This window comes from Myripristis murdjan, chromosome 7 (assembly GCF_902150065.1).
Source record: "Myripristis murdjan chromosome 7, fMyrMur1.1, whole genome shotgun sequence".
Lineage (NCBI taxonomy): Eukaryota > Metazoa > Chordata > Actinopteri > Holocentriformes > Holocentridae > Myripristis > Myripristis murdjan.
In genome coordinates this window covers 19,163,415-19,184,146 of record NC_043986.1, presented here as the reverse complement: position 1 = coordinate 19,184,146, position 20,732 = coordinate 19,163,415, and the positions used below count along the sequence as shown (strand labels likewise).

Genomic DNA, 20,732 nt, shown 5'->3' with positions numbered 1-20,732 from the left:
GCTGTGAGCTGTGGTGCAGAGATAGAGAGCAAACTGCTGACTGTTTCCTTCTGTCATAGTTTTACATACTGTACATCTAGAGCCGAGTGGAGCAGGGTGGGTATTGTGTCTACTGCAGGACAGAGACCATGCTGAGATAAGCTCTCATCATCTCTCCAGAGTCCTCTCCTAGAAAACTCACTCTGTTTTTTGTTTTTTTTCCGCTAAGCTTTTTTTTTTAAGGCAGCTTTTGAGCAGGGTTTTTTGGGGCAATAAATTTGGAGTATGAGCAGGGTGACAGCCCAAAATATGTGGCAGGAGGCAACTTTGCCTCCCGTAATTGTTTGTGAGAACATATTTTCTTGTTAAGCAATGCATCTGTGGAGGTTTATGCTCTGACTCACACCCTACTCCCTTGTTTCCTGCTCTCTGGTTTGTGTCTGTGTGCCTGTGTGTTTGTGTGTGTGTGTTTGTATGTGTGAGCGTGCCTGTGCACAGCCGGCCCCGTCAAGGTTGCAGTGGGACTGTAACATGTGCTGGATTGCCCTCTATCAGAGGCCTCAAGGCTTGCCTTAATAGCTCTATTCATCAAGGGCGGAGACCTCTCTGAATGAACACAAAAGGCAAGGTTGGTTGAACGAAGCCATTATTATTGCCAGAAATGTAATGGAGAACAGTTGTAGGTGAGGCAAAATGGGAAAAACGGAAAGGGGAATTTCAAATGAAGCTGATATTTGTTTGGGTTTTCAGGTTGTGGCTGGGATTCTGTGAGACTTGCTCCTCTTCCACAACAGCTGAGGAGAATGGTTTTAATGGGGAAAGCTGTCATATGCCACTGGAGCGTAAGCCTCTTACCAGCTGTGCGTGTGTTCGTGTGTGTACACGTTTGTATGTGTGTGTGTGTGTGTGTGTCCCAGGAACATTTGCATTTTGCTTTCCCAAACTCCACAAATACAAACTCCCAAATACACACCCCTGCTGAACTATCTATTTGAGTAAGATGGGGAAAGCAAATTACCACCTGCTTTTCACACTAACATATGTCACTCATCTCTTCCTTCCCCTCCTCTCCTCTCCTCTTGGCTCATTTCCTTTTATCTCCTTTGTACTCAAGTCCTCCCCTCTCCTCTCATCTTGTTTTGTTGAAAGCAATACATCAACTTAAAGACCAGTGTAGTTCACCTGGTAAAGAAGAGTTAATTTCCCACTGGACCACCATGGTAAAAATGTATGCCTTCCATCCCAGTGCGCTTTGCATTCAAGTATCCACCAAATATCATGTATGAAATACAGACCACAAGTCTGACATCAGTCAAGCTGCCTTTGCCCAACATTACTGCAACAGCATCTACGTATGCAAACACATTCACGTAAATGCTGAAACTTTGCACTTGTTTTGTTGCATGCCTTAGTGAGACACGACTCTAGACACTTCTTCATTCCTGTACAGGAAGTGGTGGCAACAGTTTCCTGTCATCATTCACCATCTAAACTTTGCCTCATAGTGTGTGGTGACTTTGTCTTTTGTTGCATAGCTGCGTCTGTCAAATTCCCCCCACCCTGTAAGCAACTGTTACCACAAAGAATGCAGTCTGAACAGTTTTTTTCAAATCACTTTCCAGAGCTGAGGTTTCATTGTTACCGTGGATTTATATCAGCAGTTTTCTTCCGTCTTTGATCGTCTCTGTACGATCTAAACAGGCCACAGTCTGTTCTCCTCCCTGTAACCTCCACCAGAAGCCCTTAGGGAAAATGTCTTATGTTTAATCAGAGAATCTGTGGATCCATGATAGTTCACACATTTTACAACATGATGATGAATTGATGCAATAGAGCAATACATTACCACACCCAACATCATTCACTTCCCCATCACATTTCCAGGCTGAGTGGAAGTGGAAAAAAAAAAAATCTCATTCAGATTCAAAGCCACTTGAGGAGGCTGGTCATCCTATCATTATATGCTAATTAGAAATCGTTAAGCTGAATTTGATGATGATGATGTGAGGTCTATTTAAGTGAATGACCAGAATGGCCTGAGAAAAGCTATATTATCTATGGTTCCATTATCTAGAGAGAGATAAAGTGCCCACGACTTTCCCTCTTCTCCAAATCCTCCCAGTAACATCCTCCCACAAGGCAAAACTCAGAACTATTTCATGGAACATTAGTGCATCTCCACTGAATATCTAAGTAAACCTGATAACTAATTTATTCCCCTGTGCTGCGCATCTGTTTTATTCCTACACACATGTGGATATGTGTGATCTCAGTCACACACACACACACACGCACACACACACATTAAATAAAATTATGTAGCAGCGTAAACGAGCACATCTAATGAAGAAAACACCGTCCATTACGGAGCGCAGTCTACTCTGGGCCATTGAACAAATGATATTGTAAAACAGCAGACCTGAATGAATTATCTAACATCTCATCAACTTGTGTGGAACATTGTGAAATGACATGGAACAACAGGGCAACATCTAAAGCTCGTTGAAAGAAAACGGAAAGAAAGGGGTCATTTGGAACAACAGGAGAGTGCGTGTTATCTCTGAATGACTCATTTGGCAAAAGAGCAGAAATACTGTAGAAAGGCAACTGAGGTACTTTGAAACAAAATTGCCCCACATGCATGCACAAACATCACCTAGAGAGCGACAGTTTACTCAGTGATGTACAAATTCCTCCAGTCACTATTATATCAGCTGGAAATGGCGCCCACGAAAGTTGAGTTTTACTAAAATCCTCACTGGTCCCGGTCACAAACTGAGATGTTGATATAATCAAGACTGCATACAGACCTGTTAGAGAGAGAGGGGGAGAGAGAGAGATGTAGAAAAATCGGATTATCTCAAGTTTCCCCTCTACACTGCAAAAAAGTCTCAGTCTTAACAAGTCATTTAGTCTCATATTCAGCGTTAAAATCTGCTGTTGTTGTTGTTGTTGTTGTTTTTGAGTTAATCCTTGCTACCAATGTTAATTAATCCACTTCCAGCATTTTCTAAATCAAGTGTCATTTTCTTGAGGGGCTGGTGTACTCTGCCTCATTTCAACATATTTCTACTTGCCTCCAGAAAACTTCTGAAAAGTAAAAGTTCACTGGAAACAAGTGGGATTATCTTATCCCACTGGCAGATTAGCAGCAAAACAAGAAGACTAAATTAATTATTATGAATTAGACTAAACGATGAGCTAATACAGAGATTTTTTTTTGGTAGTGTAAAACAAAGTGCCTCAAATTCCCTCAGCTTTTCGGCTGCGGAAATTTGAATGAGTTCTGGCTTATATCTCTCGTCCCGTGAATGGAGGAAGGTGAACCCACACAGAGCATTGACACAGACCCAAGATAAGAAGCAGAAAAACTTCACAGTGGAGCCGCCAGACCATGGCAGGCCTGTTATGAAAAGATAGATTTTCTCTTCCTCTGTTATCAAACTCATTTCCTTGTCTCTCCTCTCTCTGGATGCCCCATTCCTCCAGGAATCTTTTCACTATTTTGTGGCTGTTCTTATTAACCTGAAATTAACAAGGTTTTCCTCAAGGTTTACTCCCCTACCCTCCTTAATATTATAAACGGCCTGTCCCTGTCACTCTTTCCTCCTGTAGCTGCCCTCTTCCCCACCTCTTCTGTTCGGGGCTAACTATCTCATTGCTCTCCCCATTCTCTCCTGTCTGTTTTTCAGCACATCCATTTCTGTCCTCACCATGTCCCTCCTCTCCCCTGCTGTCCTCAGCAACTCCAGGACGCCCTGCTGGGAGCTCTCTGTCAATACCTCGGTGGGAAGCGTCCTCTACTGCACCAGACGTATTAGAACTGCTTCAAACACACGGCACGCCCTGTGTCCCAGCACTTAAGGGACCTGCAGGGTAGCTTTTGCACTATGCAGCTGACGCATTTACAGACGCTCTCGCTCCTTGTCATCCTTTCTCTCATTTTGACCCTGCCTACTTACATATGTATCTTTCTTCTTCGATTCTTGCTCTCCCTCTCATCTGTCGGTGCTCTTTAAAAGGCCATATTTCTAATCATTCGTGCGGGTTTTTAAGAATTTGGAGGGAGTAATAGGTGTAACAGGGGCTCGGTGCAGGTGAGGGCAACACTTGTTGGGCTGTGGTAGCAGTTAAACCGGGCACACTGATATAGCTGTGAAAGGCTTAGAGTGAAAAGAGAATTTCATTACAATGATCAATGAAGTATCACATTATGATTTAAAGTGTACTATACTATTCTATTCTCTGTGTAAAAATAAAAGATATTTCTTTTTCACAGCCTTACATATGTAATATAATGCCTCCCATATCATGCAGTTCTGTGATGAAAACCAACTTATAAGCTCAGAAGAAAATACCATATAAGCCTGTGGATATTTTGGTAATGTAAAGGTGCTATTCGACCTGCCTTACTGAGCAAATCCTTTACAAAAAAAAAAAAAAAAAAAACGGCTTAATCGACTTTCTCCTCCCAGCATTGCTACAGTAACGCCCACATCCCACATCCTCTCTGGTGTCTGTGTAATTTCTGTGCCTCCATTTCCTATGGCCTGCACGCTCTTAGCGCCTTGGTGCAGAAATGCCTGATCAACTCAATTTCCTCTTCAAGTCTCATTCTTCTTACCTGCCACCCAGTTTCCATCTCTTGTGCTTTCTATTCCTCCCTCTCTCTCAGTGAACATGAGGCAGTGCTCGTATATGGAGGAGCCCTGACTCTGGTGGCCACAATCCAGCCTGAAGTACTGACTTTTCCTTCAGAAATCACAGAGGCAGGAGACCGGAGAGGCAACATTAATGATATGATGCACAGATAGGTGTGTGTGTGTGTGTGTGTGTGTGTGAGGGAAAGAGGCAGAGAGAGAGAGAGAGAGAGAGAGAGAGAGAGAAGAGAGTCAGTGATTGTCATTTTGAGAGTGGTAGTATTTTGACAAGGGTAGACTACCACAGCAGTACAGAGACACACCACATCTTCAGTGTGACTTTGAAGTCGAAATGAAATGGTTTCTGTGAAGGGTTTCACTTCACAAAGCTACATATCCCTTTTTGAAAACTCAGTTGATTTGTTTCTCAAAAACAGACCTATCTGGCACACAAAGGTCTTACAAGGACTTGTGATGTGTTTACGTCTGTATGAGCAATCATGAATAGAATAGAATAGAATAGAATAGAATAGAATAGAATAGAATAGAATAGAATCTTAGAATCTTAGAAACAGAAAATGAGAACAGAAAAATAGGGAACACTGCACTGGGTCAAGAACAATAGTACTGGTAATGTTTGAAGTAAAAAAAAAAGTGCTCTTCAAGGAGAGGACAAGTAGTCAAGTAAGAAAACATGTATGTCTATTTTGTAATTGAAGTCCATGGTGTTGGTTGGCAGTCAAAAAAATATCCAAGGCATGATCTGATTGTAAGATTAAAAAGTCTTCATCAGGGTCGTAACAAGAATAGAATCTTTTTTCGCTTCTGCTTCACCAAGTACAAAACACATTAAAATGGCAGGGACAACATAAAGCCTTTGGGCCTCAATTAAAAGATTGAGTCTTAAAAAGGATAAAACATGAGAAGATGTCTTTAATTTTTTTGGCCATTCTTAGTAATCTGTGGCACCTTCCTGAGGGCAGAATTTCAATTCATTGAACAGGGGATCACCATGAAGTGCCTCATGCTCTCCATCAGTTTCCATGGTCTGCAGCGGCTGAACACACAGGTCTCACTGGATGACTATTTTATCACTTCAGGATCCGTTTAGGATACTAAGGAGAGGGCACCTTCACTCTCCTCCACCCAGACCTCCAACCATATGTGGCCTAGTTAGAGTGGGAGTGTTGATGGGGCTGTTGGCAGCAAGAGGTGGTGCCCCTCCTGTTCTACTTAATTACCTCTGTGATGGAGTGGTTCCCCCCCCAGCACAGTCAGTGTGTCACACTGTGTCAGGGGCACGGCGGACAAGCCGAGGTGACCAGTCTCACCTGCTTCACCTTTCTCCATCTTTCTTGTCAGATCAGATTAATAATGATATAATCTCAACAGACTGAAAGCATTTCCCTCCACCTCTGGTTTGCTCTGCTTTTCCACTTGCTTTGTTTATTTTTTTATTCCCTTTATTCTTTTCTTTCAAGGCTCCAATTTCCAGTAGTTTGTCCAGGTACTGGCGATACATTATTTTGGTGATGATGTCTCTTGGTAAATACAGGTTATTTCTATCTGTTTCAGTCCCTTTTAATACAATAAAAGAGGAGTTATTGATTGTCTCGGACTTCATTAGCAAGCTTCCTGGTTGACTATTGTATTGAACAGAGCACACAGCATACATGCATGAGTGGAGGATTGAGTGGATAAAGTGGAAGGCACTGAGAGCCCAAACTGTACCCACAGTGACTATGCCAGAACACATTACTGTTGCTGTAGCAACCGTCTCCATATCAGAAGAAAACTCGAAAGCTTTGACCAAACTAATTTCTCAAAATGTTCTCGTTCCCTCTCTCTTCCTTTCCTTCCCTTTCTGTCTCTGAAGTTAATGTAAAGGGGTTTTGAACATTGTGTTTGTAAAAAAAAAAAAAAAAACCTCTAGAGAGGAACTGTTACAATTGTGAAGGGTTGCCAGGTCCAAGGTGGTGAAGTTTAACAAAGATTTTAACAGAAAAGTAGAAATTCTCTGAGATTTTTCTTGCCTGTGATGTCTTCATTAAAATTCATCACATCGCTCCTGTAAGAGAAGAAATGACAGATGCAAAGTCTCATACCATAACAGCACTATTGTAGTTGCTCCAACACTAAAATCACCAATGACACAATATGAGCTGAACTCTAGCCTCTCTTCACTAGGACTCCAGTGTTGTGCAAAATTAGGAAATTTTCCCCCTGTGCTATTGGTCTGGGCTTCAGGGCGAGGCTTGTTTCACACCTACAGACTAATGTGAGTGCCCAAGAAAGAATTAGCATTCACTCAGTCCATCATATTATATCTCAGCACTACAGTTCAATGAGTTTTCTTGGATTTGTGATAGAGAGCCAAGTTACTCCATGTTGCAGTAAGGGCACAGTAAACAACACATTTCAGGACAGTCACGAATAATAACTCTTGAGCATTCCAACAGTTCTTAAGGTCTGAGCATGCACAGCATTAATCAGCGATGCTAATGTATTCATGAATGATGAGGCAAACTCCTCAGAACAGAGGCTCCCAGTGTGTCTGAGGTGGTGGAGGGGGGCTGCTCAGGTGAACAGGCTGTGCCAGCATGGAGATCCACTTATCACCTAAAGCAGACTCATGCATGCCCAGAATTCCCAACGATGTGGCACCAAGGTGGAATTTGAAAAAGAGCAAAGTGCAGCTTATTGATGTGAATGCAAACTGAAAACAGGACTCAAAATCCTCTTACTGTGTATACGCGTGTGTATGTGTGTGTGTGTGTGTGTGTGAGAGAGAGAGAGAGAGAGAGAGAGAGAGAGAGAGAGAGAGAGTGAGTGAGTGTGCGTACTTACTCGGCCTAATGTGATTTTCTCCAAGTAAGAGCTGTCTTTCTCTTATGTCATTTGTAAGTTGGTTTTCTTTCAAGAGTAATTCTGTGTCATCAACATTACATTTCCATATGGCAGCCATGGATGGTTACTCATTCTTGTAATGGAGTGCACCTCTGAGCTGTTTCCAGGCTGTCTGTGCTGTGAGTACATTGCTTTTGGCTGGCTGAATGGTTGTTCTATTAAGAAACCTGTCAGCAGAGCAGTAAAACAGAGTTAAATGATTCATACCATCCAGCCCCCAATTAGCTGGTTTACCACATATCTAATTGAACTGTGACACGACTGTATTCACGACAACACAGACAGACAAGTGGAAAATTACCTCTGATCATTAATGGATCAGAATAGAAATATGAACCCCCTTTTTCAAGGAAAGTAAATAATTATGACTATTATTAGTGTTTCATGCGATTAGTTTAAGACAAACAAGACCTATGATTTCATGCTGCCAAATGTTCCCTGCACAGTAAATTCAAATGAAAACACTCCTGTCCTGTGATGCTGATGTACTGAAGCCTGAAAGATCCCCCAAACGGCATTGACTGATCTCGGCCAAAGATAAAATACTCTCTCTCTCTCTCTCTCTCTCTCTCTCTCTCTCTCTCTCTCCTTCCCACCCTGTCTAAGACTCCCTCCCCTCCACTCTGTTTCTCCCTTTTCGTCTGCTATGGTTGGCACAGTTACTGTTGCCAGCATGATTAGAATAAATATAGCTTCTGCTTCAGACCTGAGTAGAGGAGAATGTTGATCATCTTCTCAAAAGTGGGAATTAATCAGTGACTTATTCAAATCCATAACTAAGCTTCATAAATCAGTTCCCTTGGAGCTGGAATTCAGACTTTAAACCACTTAAAACCAGATACTGGTGTTTTCTGTAGGCATGTGCAGTCACGTGTCAAGAATGAGGAAATGTACGCTTATTGTGCAGTGGCATTGTATAGACCCATGAAATCCACTTGGTCTGTGAATACTTAAAGAGCAGCCTTACGTTGTTTTGCACGTTGTACATGCACGTCTTATCTATGGGCAGCAGTGTGGCACGGTGCCCGCTTAGGACAGGTCATAACCTCATAACTGTCCTGCTCACAAAGCAGAGCCCCGCCAGCCAACTTGACCTGGCCTGATGTAATCCACAAAGTCATTTTTGTTTTGGTCGTCGAGGTCCTGACCGACCGGCTCATCTTGTCCTCCAGAGCGCTCATCCGCTTGCGCTCTAGCACTGCGCGCCGTCCAAGCCGGGCATTAGAGTAAAGTGAATGTTGCAGAGAGGAAGCGTGGTGGGAGGACTCTGTGGATGACAAGCCGTTCAACGGACGGGAGAGCGAAGCGAATAAAATTGCACCGAGAAGCTCACGCACGTCGCGAGCGACGGAATCCCGACTTGTTTACCCGGTACCGGGCGCAGAGGAGCACCGTTGCGCAGTCTTTACGCGCGTCCAGAGGAGCGGACTGAGGGGCTGTCAGTGTCTCCAGCATGTCAGCGGCAACGGCTTCAGTAGCAGATGTGTCCAGAACTGATTTTACTGCCGAGAATGACGGCCATGCCCAGAATAATTCAGGTGAGACATTTCATACAGATAATAACCAAACACCTTATTGATTTCACACACTGTACCGGAGTGTGCGGGCTGTGTGTGATGGACATTTGTTATTCGCGCTCATTCAGTTGATACTTACCACAATCTAAAAATACCTATGGTAGTATTTTACACATATTTTTCGGGAGCAGGTAAGAAACGGTACCTTTTTGATCAACTACGCGCGTCATTCAAACATTTAGCCTGAGAATAATCACTGTAATGCTCCCATAGGGATTTAGAATGAGTCTGTGCCACTCAATAACGAGTTATAGTGACCCTATCGTAGCCTGCTCAATGGTGTATTTTGTAAAAAGGCACTTATAGTATTCAATACACAATTTGTTATATGTTGTATATATTTTTAAATTTGGTTTATCTTCGTAAAGGTAAGCTACAATAAGTCAGTCATTAGTTCGTTTTATTTCAGTCTTTGGTGAAAAATAGTTTCTACGAAATATGACAATGAAAATTTCATTGATAATATATATCTTTTGGTGGGGTGCACTCTGGGTGTGTTTGACTGAAACTGGAATCAACTTCATGCACAACTTTCTTTCAAATTAAAATAGTTTCAGTCCAAAACAGTCTAAATGTCCTGTAGTGAGTGCTGAAGCGTATATTGCTAAACAAAGAGGAAGTGAAACAGGAAAGGACACGCATGTCTTTCAAGCTGATAGTGTCACATCAAGAAAAACGGGTAATTACTGGAAAAAAAAAAAAAACTCAGTTCAGGGCACAGGTGGCCACTCGTAGACGTCACACACACACACACACACACACACACACACACACACACACACACACACACACACACACACACACACACACACACACACACACGTTACATAAAAGTGATGCTCTCTGCTTGTCTGCGTCCTTGTGTTACATAAACTTGAATATAGCGGGCAAATGCCGATGGCCTTGAGTGGTCTATTTATCCCAGTTCAGCCGTGCCCAGTTTCACTCTCACAGTGTTTGGAGCTCTTTGATCACAAGCCAGTAACACACTAACACAGGCCTACACCCATAACGGTGGAGCTTTCTATTTTGCTGAAAAAGATGAGTTAAACGACTCTACTTTCTCTCTCTCTTCCCCATCGTTATTTTCCTCTGTCAGTGAAAACAAGAACTCTCGTCCAAATCAATTCTTTGCAGTCATGTGTGAATTACAGTGGCCTCCTGTATCACATGTGATTTATAGCACTGTAATGTTAGGGCGCCTCTTGTGGTGGTAGTGGTGCACGACATAATCTACTGGAGAGTGCACATCTCAGCTGACACTCTGGGATGTTTTCCCTCATTAAAGAATGACGAAGAGCAACAGTGCAAAATATCTCTCACGTCACTAGGCTTTTGTTTTCTGTTGAAAAAGGAGAAGCTGTCTCCCTCGGTGAACAGGCTGATTCAGACTTTGCCTGGCCCTGATCAGATGTTGGAAACCACCAAACTGATGTCAATGTTTATTTACATTCCAGCAGCTTGTGTCACTATGAAGTGATAGTTCCATATTATAATGCGGGCCACAGTTCATCATGTCAGGCTGCTGGCGCACTGAGACCTCCCCTCCTGTAATGTGCTGATCACTGTGCTGTGTTGTATGATAACCAGTTGTTTAACATGGCTCCAGATGGCTTGTGTGTTTCCACCAGCCTTGCAGGCCTTTTGTTTAATGATTTATCACATTTCCTGCTTCGATACTGTTAGCATTCAATGCAGCAAAGCACAAGGCTGTTACGGAGGGGGTTGTGTTTTGTCACGCAGTGTTGTGCAGCCCCTACAGGGGTTCAGCACTGATAGCTATGGAATGACTGTTCCACTCCACACTGAATTTCAGCTGCAGTGCTCCATACTTGTTTGTTGTTTGTACTGTTTACTCAGAATTGTGTTGTTGTGCCATTTTTGCACGGACTCATCTAATCTTCCATGTGAATTTGCATTTCTTTTGAAACTATATGCTTGTATAGCCAGTCAGTCAATGTTTTGGGTACCAGTGGTTCCTGTGATCATCCACTCACCATCAGTTGTTTCTTTTAGGTCCTTCACAGGGTCAGTGCACACCCATGCCCCTGCCAGCCCTAGGCACTCAGAGGATCATCCAGGGCAATGGTACCAACGTGGGCACAGTCATATCACTGCAGTGCCCGGCCAAACACACACTGGTCGGCGGTGATCTGGTCTGTGTCATGGGCACCAACAGCACTCAGTGGGTCGGGGAGACCTACTGTAAACGTAAGTAGCAACAAAGTCTGAACCTTTCTAAACACATAAGGATGCAGCATGTGCAACCTCAGAGGTTGAAGTTGAAACAGGAAGTTTCTATCTCACAGGAGGATTTTAATGCTGTTAGCCAGGTGCACCTTATCATCTGAAACCATTCTTCACATAGTTTATAACCAAAGTATGTGAACGAGAGCAAATTAAACACTCAAAATACATTCACCAGGGAAATTGCAGAAGTTGCAGAACTTCCCCTAAACTGTCTGTCTTTTCATTATTCTGAAGAGACTGAATATATATTAAAGATTATGTGATGGGCACTCTGTCTATGGGCAATATCACGTCAAGATGTGTACAGACTCTAGTGATAGTATTTGGCTTAAAAGACATAATACTCTCAATTATGGTAGAATGCAGTCATACGAAATGAATTTGTTGCTCAAGGACAGATCTCATTAAAGGTAAATGTTAATGCCAGTGCCGGTGGAGAGGAATAATTTTGAATAGGTGTACAGTTAGTGATTCTTTTGGTGATTGAGATGAAGATAGAGCACATGTTTAATTATATTTTAGTGTCAGTCACTGTAGGAGGCAGAATGTGACTGATGTGAAATTTGGGAGAAATTGAGAATGAAATCCATATTATTTTTTATCGGCCCTTCCTTGATGAGTTGGGAAATGTGCATGGTTGCAAAATGGCTTTTATTTCTGATAACATCTTTTGGTTATGTGATTGTGGAAGATTTGAGATATATTTAAGAGATTGTCACATTCATGTTCTATGTGGCAGACTTAATCTGCAATGCCTGGGCAAAGTGGCAGTGTACTTTGTGTGATATCTGAGTTTGACAAGGAATATATTATGCAAATGCGGTGTAATATATGCATGTGTCTTATAAACCCATATGTGCTGGACACCTTGGGTGCATAATGTGGAAATAAGATCCATAAATAAATCAATCATCTATGCTGTTCTCTCTCATTCAAGCTCTGTCCCCCTATGAGGACTTTGGTTTCCGTGTGGCTGTGTTGGCATCGATTGTGAGCTCTGCCATCATCCTCCTCATGTCTATGGCCTTCATCACCTGCTGTCTGGTCGACTGTATCAAAGAGGAGAAAAGGAAAAAGCAGGAGAGGTGAGAGAGACATAAAGCATCCAGAGGAACAGAAAAAGAGAATTTCTGGAGATGAGATTTTTCAGGCTATTTGCTGCGGTACAATTTCAAACCAATGTTCTGATGTGCTGATTTGATCTTTTATTTTACCAGAGAGATAGATCTGTGGCACCGGGAGGAACGGATTGAACGGCGGGTGGACAACAGGTCCCACTACAGTCACAAGGGCAGGAACAACAACAACAACACCCAGGAGCAGAAACCCAAGTTTCTGTCACTGTGGGACAACCATGACCCTGCTGTTTGGGACAACAAGAAGGCCAGAAGGTGAGATATGGGCTTAATGTTGGTAAGCCCATAAGTGGTGGAAAAATAGAAAAACTTTCCCAAACACAGGCTGTCCAGCAGGGACATTAAAGAACTCCTGCCTGTCTCTTCCTCCACAGATGTCGTCAACATTACGCCTATGGTCCAGCTGTCCCTCCATTAGCCTCCACGTTTGGCCCTGCTCCACCTCTTCCTGGCCGTGACTGCGACCTGCCCCTCCTGCCCCAAAACTCAGAATCTGAGCAGAACTCAGATCCGCCTAAGTATGTTGGACCCTCCTGGTCCTCCTGTCCATCAAAGAGCTCAGGCCTGGTCCACATCTCAGCAGCAGGGTCCAGTAATGGTGTGGTGTGGCAATATGGAGGCCAGGAAAGTAGTTTTTCATTAGTGAACCAGCCAGCCACAGATGAGTCCTACAGGAGGAATACAAACACTGCCAATGAATTGTCCATACAAATTATATCTGTCTGAGGATGCATCTCTGAGGAGTGTGGGAAAAAAGAAAAACGACAAGGAGGTGAATGAACTGACCATCAATGGAGACTTTGTTTACCACTGTCAACCTGGCATAAACTCATGACCAATTTTTTACTAGAGTGTAAGTGTAAGCGAGGACGTCAGAAAATACTGACCAAACCTTGAAATTTGAATGTCTGCAGTATTAGTTGAAGGCTTTCAAAGCATACTGAGCACATGGACTTATGTGCCTTTTGTGAAATGTAAGGGCATACTGCCCTCTGTCTGTGAAAGCGCGCTACTGCACTTTCAGGAAACCAGCTTTCACTCGACGAGAGGAAGGCTATACTTTTCCTTACAAATGGAACTAAAAGAGCGCTGTTCACACTGAGAAATATGTAAATATGATTTTAAGGAATGTGAATAAACCATGAAGCTGTTCATAAAGGTTCACAGATTAAATTGCAATTGAATTGCAGTTTATGTGTACATTTCGCTCTGAGGGATGAATGTAAGGCAATGTAGACCTAACTGCAGAGACACATGGATAGCATTTGACTGTCTTGTGTAAATGATGTAGCTCATACTGTATGAATGTCATAGAAAGTGGCATGGTGTAGACTGTAGCCCAATAAAAAGCAATGGGAACTGCATTTGGCCTAGGGTGCATTATTTTCCATATAATTACTGAGAACACAAAGGGGATTATTATAATAACTATAATTATTATTGGTATCATAATCATCATAATTATTAGTTGTAGTAGTGTTGTTGTTCAACAGGCCCAGTCTAACTAGTTGATCACTTGCAGCACAGTGGACGGGACAGTAACAAGGTGCTGTAGCTCAGTCCCTACAGCAGCAGGCTTTACCCCCCGCTGTTCCCGTTAATCTTCTCACCGCAGTCCTTTACGGCAGCCTACTGTCACTGCCTCTGAGGTTATAATAAGAGCCACTTGGGGACAAGCGGGCCTTGCGGTCCGTCACTGGCTCCGGGCGCGGGGCGGTGTCACCGGCCAAACGTGCTGATGTCAGCGGGACAGGGAGCGTCGTCACACCGGGAAGAACAGGAAGTTTAACGGGCCGGAGAGGCAGTCGGTCGAAAAGGGAGAACAACAGCACACGGCGATTGTAGCATGGCAGGTTTGTGCACAGAGGATAAAACGTTGAGGCTTTGCTCTGGATGATTCACAATAATCCTTGGAGAAGAAGGAGTAGTGATGATTACCCGAGCGCTGTGCAGTGCCACTGTGCCGCTACCTGTTGCATGCCCTGTGCAGCTTCATTCAGTTTTTAATCGTAACAACTGGGAATTCATTAGGATTTTTGCTTGGGCGTTACTTTTACCAAGCGCAAACAATGGCCCGATCTGTTGACATTCTGTTGTGCTATGCCAGTCGGTGCCAGTTTCTGCTAATCTATCCATCCTGTTTTGACCCTCTAATGCAAATAAATAGGATCAAGTGCACTGATTCGCTTTCTCATGAGCTTGTTTTCAATACAGTCACTCCCGTGACAAAATTATTCAAAAAATATTTATCTTTACAAGTCTGAGAGTCTGACAGTGAGTCTTAAAATCTGCTACTGGGCTGAGATCATTACACTTTTTAATGCAAATCAGCGTGTTTGATTAAGATTTTGAATCTCATATTTTCTTTGTTCTAGTGGAATGAGCTGATTCATTTTTATGTCAACATAATTTCTTAATTACTGAATAAAGTAAAACAGCAAGTAATCAATCGGAATTATCTCACCTAAACTGGTAAGATCTTCCAGTAACTGATAATTTTTCAGTGACCATAGTGTGTGTGTGTGTGTGTGTGTGTGTGTGTGTGTGTGTGTGTGTGTGTGTGTGTGTGTGTGTGTGTGTGTGTGTGTGTGTGTGTGTGCGCGCGCGCGCACTCAGGTTGTTTTTGTCACAGTAGTAGATGTGTTAATTCAATTACATGTTTGGCATTGAGCTCATGTTTAGTGGTGCTGTTGTACTGGACTGCATTTTTGCAATCCAGTATATTGAGAGGTGTTTCTAATATTCTGTCCCCCTCATGTATATAAATATGGAGGACAAAAAAAAAAAAAAATAGATACACCTCTTAATATAAAGTAGTCCAGTACAAAACTTCTGCAAACTACAACCGCAATAATAAACATATAATTAAATTTACACATTCTCCACAATGTCAAGAAAAACTGAACATTATAAACTAAAAGGTAAAAGCTGTTGCACTGAACTGTATTAGATTGTGACACACACACACATACACACATACACAGGCTGCACTGCTCTTTTGATAAAAACATTTGCTGGTTACAGTTTCACAAATGCTAAGATTTGCTTGCTTTTATCTTGTTTCTCATCAGTAGAAAGTAAAAACTTTGCAAGTTTTTTGGCTGCTGGTCAGACTAAGGAATCAATTTGAAGACATAATTTTGAACTCTGGTTACTTATGATATGCATTTGCCTTCATTTTTGACATTTGTCAGAAAGGATGATTAATTGATTGATATAAAGAAATAATCAATAGATTAACTGAAAGTAAAAATAATTCTTAGCTGCAGCCTTAGTCATAGCCTGGACCTTTCCTGACCTGGCTGGCACACTATAGCACATGCCATTTTTTAATGTATGTTTCAGTATTCTCTTTACAATAATTGAATGTCATGTGCATGTGTGTGGTGTATAGTGCATTTATCAAAAAAATATCTATGTTGCTTGAAGTGCTGTCATTTCTGTTGTCCTTGCCAGACGTCGACGGTTACCATGAGCAGCTGCAGAGGGACGCTCAGTTCCTGTGCTCAGACCTGAGGATGGACACTGACCTGGTTGACAAACTGGTTCTGCAGCTTAACAGGATCTACCCCCAAATACTCACTGACAAGGAGGCTCACAAGGTGACTAGATAGAATTGAGGCTAGTTAGATATGCCACAAGTGGAGTGGTTCAGACAAATAAGCACCCTGGTATTAGACTTCCATCCATTGAACTGAATTCAGACTCTGAACAGAAGTGCACATGTCTCCATGCAGTTCAGAAACCTGAGTGTGCCCACCAAGGTGCGACTGGCTGAGCTGCTGAAACACCTGCAGGTAAAGGGCGAAGAGGCGTGCCATGAATTTTACAGAGGGCTTCACATCCACGCTGAGGACATTTACTTCAGCCTGCCCACCAGAGTCAAACGCAGAGGTACGTCACTGACTCTCAGACTTTATTTTTTTTGCAAAAGAGTCTCGAGTGGATACATGCAATTCCATTAACCCCCTCTTTTCACAAAATTTTGTCACATCTGAAATTATTTTTAAGGTACTATTTTGCACAGAATTGCATCTCACTGTCTTAGTAGGACAATATTAGAAGACGATGTGAAATCTATGATCAGAACAGACTGTTTATACGTGCCACGTCAGAGTTTCTAGTAAATGAAATGCCCGATAGGTTGTCATTTTTCTGGTCTACCAAAGGCTGCCACTTTACAAACTGCTAGTCTAGGGAACTATTTTGTTTGCATGAGTATTTGTGAGTGTCTGTGTGGCTGTGTGTCGTGCAAGTGTTCAAACACACCATCTTGTGGGTTTTGGGTTCCAAAACTTGTGTTGCTTGTTTGTTTTTCAGTCTCACAAATGCCTCCTTTGCATGTTGTTATTACAGTTATTATACTGACACGCTACCCTAAATGATGGTCATTTTAACCTTAAGTGCCTCTCTCTGTATATATCAGACTAGTGACTTCCACAATGCCCAAATAGTATGGACCCCCCCCCCTCTCCAACACATACACACATGCAAAACACACACCGTGCAGTGCCCTCTATGGCCTCACCATTACTTTGTACGCTTATCCTATTTAAGATACAGACAGAGAACAAGTGGCCATCTGGATAAAGACATTGAAGTTTAAGTGGTGGTCAAAGTGTTTATGTGTTGATGCTGCCTACTAACTATTTTTCACTCTCTTGGCAGAGTTGGCAGATCCAAAATGGACTAACACTGTGGCAATCCGCCGAGAGCGATATGTGCTTAATGACAGGGGTAAATCTAATCAACATCTCACAGTATCACTCACTTGAACATTAAATGTGGCATTTTTTCAAATAAACATGTAAAGTTATATTGCTGACGTAGACATCATCTAACCCAGTGGTGGTCTAACTTGATCTATAATGACTGATGTTGTGGGAGCTTAATATGGCTGCATGACTACTGGATTTCAAGTGAAGTGGTCTTATAGTTTTTTGTGTTGATGGGGTTCCTGTGTACCCCTCTCTGATCCATCTGCAGCCTCAAATAAGCCTCTTAAGCCCAACCCAGCTTTGTTCTTCACCAAATGCAGTTGTCTGCTGAACCTTTTAACCCCTAGCATCACAATGTGGGCCCCGCCGCTCTGCAGTGCACCACCATTCATCATCCTATTACATTCAGAGCTCTGGCTTTGTGGGTCAGCTAAGCTCACGTGCGACCCTCGTCCAAAACAGCTTCCTCTGCCCTGCATTCCTTTGAACAGTCAGGGGTGCATCCAGTGGGTCAAAGGTAACATCAGAAAGGGAACTGGGTCATCTGTGGTGCACGGCTCTAATGAAGCACTCACTGCCAACCATGAGACGCAAACAATGTGGGACTTTTTCAGTCCAAACAATCTTTGCTACTCTGTGTGTTGGGCTGTCAGCAACAGGAAAATTGTACTTTCCTTTATTCTTTGGGTTTGTTTTATCGACCCTGTTCCTTTTTAAATGAAGTTGCCTTGTCTCATGCCATCTTCCTGGATTCCCTTTGTTGCATTTGCATGGTTCATATAATTAGTAATTATTTGACGATACAGATCAGTCATTCACATCCTGTCCATGCCAATCAATCAATTTCCATTAGTTAAAAAAAAAATTATTTGCCTGATAATTGATGATGAGACCTCTCACTTTGTTTCTCTCTCTTTCTTTAGGGCCTATGTTTTTCCTCAGCTGTCTCAGCTTTGCAGTTGGTCTTGCCATGCTCTACTATTATGGAGGTGAATCATACAGAACGATAAAGATGTGTTTATACATTTAGACATGATGTGATAGGGTATATGAAACACATTTAGGACATCAACACATACAAATGGATCACAGAATTCAAGACTATTCAGACCTTTTAAATGTTTTATGTAATTTCAACTTATTCTCTTTTATCTCTCCCTTTATGTTTACATTTTTTCATATATCTCACTGCTCTCATCCACATTTCCTTGTTTTTCAGCCACTGTCTCCATAACACTCATTCCCTTACTGCTCTCTCCTACAGAGGGTGACACACTAAGAGGTACAAGTCCTTTACTTCACTGCTCTGCAGCAGGACTGAGCAAAGGAGCAAAAGACGTTTTCATTTCCTACGCTGACGTTGGAACCAAGAAAAAGTGAAGCCAGTAAGCATAAAAGCTGAAGAAGTAGCCCTATGAGAAGAACAAGCCACAAAATGTGCCACTTTCTTTGCTATGCCAAACTTGTACATTAGCAGAGATAATAAGGTGCTATTTTCCAAATTTGTACATATTTGTAAATACTAATTTAAACCCTGAGATTTCAATCAGAGGATGAAATACAACTCACTGGACACATTTCTATAACATGGTGCTTATGTGTGGGTATGGGCGTGTCTTGGAGTCTAATCTGAGCTGACATCCTGTTATAGGATAAAGTAATCCATAATGTGCAGTACCTGAGTCTATGAGTCCACGAGCACTTGAGTCTATGAGTGTTGGCTGGAATAACCTTGAAACAAACTAATAATTTTATGCACATTTCAGCTAAGTGAGATGAACTAATATTGAGAAAGCAATGGAAACATGGCATTAATTTCACTGTGAGTGAAAGCTAACTGATGTGAACTAATGGGCAGCACTATATAAACATACTGCTGTCAGCACCACCTGCCAGTTTATTGGCATGTCTGTCTCTTAAACGCACAACAGCTATTTTCACCCGCTCACCCACTTCTAGTGCCTTCTAAAGCTGCGATCAACAGATTGTTGAAAACCTGTTGACTACGTTGCACTGTCCTGATAATTAACTATCAATCAAACTTGAATTATGTGTAAGATGTAATAAACCTACTTTACATGTATCTTCATTTTCTTTTGTGTGATCGTGATTTAAACATTGAAAAGATAAACAGTGGAATCTATATAAAGACAGCTAGCCACAAGTTTTAGAAAACAACCTTTAACTTGTATATCGTTGCACCAAAAAAGGAAATTCAATATTAAATTTTCACAAGACATGAATAAGGAAAACCAAATCCACCAGCTGTGGTAGCTCAGTAACAGAAGAGTCTATTTCTGGAGAATGTTTCTGGCTCTGTTTAGTCTGCCACCAGAGCAAGCTGGCAGCTTGTACAATGAACATAAAATGGAGAAGATGATAAAACATTTAGTTCAGTGCCTGACTATCATCAATAAATGCGCTAGAGGGCACTGCTCCCCCAGTCAGAGAGCCACAAAGAGAACTGTGTATGATGGAAAATGTGATCTGCTATAACAATGACAATTAGGAGCCACAGAATGGCCTCATTAATTGTTAATGACAATCAAAATGATGGAAAGGGTAAAGCTAACTTAATTAAAAGCCAAAGGGCAAAACCTCTAAGATAGGAGTGGAATGATTCAATTCACAATTCAGTTTCATTCATGATACAGGGTTCATAAATCAATATATTTTCAAGATATTTTGAACAAAATTTGAGCTCAGAAAAAATATAATTGAAAAACATAACTATTATTTTCTTCTATTTCTGAGGTATAATAAAAACAGAGTTTTCTTCTTGTCTTCATAACATTTTAAATAAATATTTAGACCCCTACTGTAGAGAACTGAACACTTGAACAGAGGTATAAAATTGTAAACATAATGTGTTGTAGCAGTTTTACCACATCTAAAGTAAATTAAAATAAAAAAGTGATCTCATAAAGCATGCAAAATCATGAGGAAGGGGCTTCAATCTCCAGGTGCTCCAGTGTAGTCTTACTTTATTTTTCTCCACTGTTTGGTTATGCACTGGATACCCTGCTCTCCCAAATGCAGTGTTTTGTTTTGTTTTGTTTTTTTAAATAATTTGATCTATAATATTTTATTTTAGATCTACAAAGTTTTTTATTATAGATCGGTGTTTCTGACAACTGAGTCGAGATCCCACTGAACACTGTAAAATGTCAAGTAAAAGATGTCAATCACATCAAAACAGTTCTGAGGGGTCAGATCCCATTTTAACCCCTGCTTGCTGACAGATTATATCAACCTTTGGCGCACTACAGCATTTTTCAGCTCACCCTGTTCTACCTGTGGAACAGAAGCTGCCTCCTTCAGTCGCCACTGTGTGAAAACCATTTACCCATCACGTCCCGCTCACTGCCCCGGCACAGCAGCAGCATTTAGACTCAGTTACCAGCTATGCTGTTTGTTAAACTGTGCACAGAAAGCATTCAAGGAAGATACTTTATTCTGCTCAAATACTAATCAGGGCTTATACCTGTTAGTACAACTTGCAGTTTGCACTGTTTTGCCAATGTG

The 20,732-nt window shown here is 41.9% G+C and overlaps 2 protein-coding genes across 4 annotated transcripts; both read left to right on the top strand.

Annotated features, from left to right (window-relative positions):
* Positions 1 to 8,555: 8,555 nt before the first annotated feature.
* susd3 (sushi domain containing 3) lies at positions 8,556 to 13,853 on the top strand. Its single transcript, XM_030055305.1, has 5 exons — positions 8,556 to 9,064; positions 11,120 to 11,314; positions 12,291 to 12,438; positions 12,571 to 12,744; positions 12,864 to 13,853. Exons 1-5 carry the CDS (start codon positions 8,980 to 8,982, stop codon positions 13,213 to 13,215), a joined length of 954 nt encoding a protein of 317 aa, XP_029911165.1. The 5' UTR covers positions 8,556 to 8,979; the 3' UTR covers positions 13,216 to 13,853.
* Positions 13,854 to 14,099: 246 nt separating this feature from the next.
* Positions 14,100 to 19,296, top strand: LOC115361722 (caspase recruitment domain-containing protein 19-like). Of its 3 annotated transcripts, none has more exons than XM_030055306.1 (6): positions 14,102 to 14,342; positions 15,946 to 16,091; positions 16,227 to 16,383; positions 17,158 to 17,226; positions 18,131 to 18,196; positions 18,472 to 19,296. In XM_030055306.1, the coding sequence occupies exons 1-6, from the start codon at positions 14,336 to 14,338 to the stop codon at positions 18,585 to 18,587; spliced, it is 561 nt and encodes a 186-aa protein (XP_029911166.1). In that variant the 5' UTR covers positions 14,102 to 14,335; the 3' UTR covers positions 18,588 to 19,296. The 3 variants fall into 3 exon arrangements, with proteins under 3 accessions (XP_029911168.1, XP_029911166.1, XP_029911167.1); XM_030055307.1 differs by lacking the exon at positions 14,102 to 14,342 and adding an exon at positions 14,378 to 14,961; XM_030055308.1 differs by lacking the exon at positions 17,158 to 17,226 and having other exon boundaries at positions 14,100 to 14,342.
* Positions 19,297 to 20,732: the final 1,436 nt, after the last annotated feature.

What these genes read in the sequence shown, in the direction of transcription:
- susd3 (XM_030055305.1), top strand. Translation starts at nt 8,980, where the DNA reads ATGTCAGCGGCAACGGCTTCAGTAGCAGATGTGTCCAGAACTGATTTT. An exon ending in CGGGGAGACCTACTGTAAAC is followed by an intron (nt 11,315 to 12,290) that starts GTAAGTAGCAAC and finishes CTCTCATTCAAG; the next exon opens with CTCTGTCCCCCTATGAGGAC. An exon ending in GACAACAAGAAGGCCAGAAG is followed by an intron (nt 12,745 to 12,863) that starts GTGAGATATGGG and finishes CTTCCTCCACAG; the next exon opens with ATGTCGTCAACATTACGCCT.
- LOC115361722 (XM_030055306.1), top strand. An exon ending in CTGACAAGGAGGCTCACAAG is followed by an intron (nt 16,092 to 16,226) that starts GTGACTAGATAG and finishes GTCTCCATGCAG; the next exon opens with TTCAGAAACCTGAGTGTGCC. An exon ending in ATATGTGCTTAATGACAGGG is followed by an intron (nt 17,227 to 18,130) that starts GTAAATCTAATC and finishes CTCTTTCTTTAG; the next exon opens with GGCCTATGTTTTTCCTCAGC.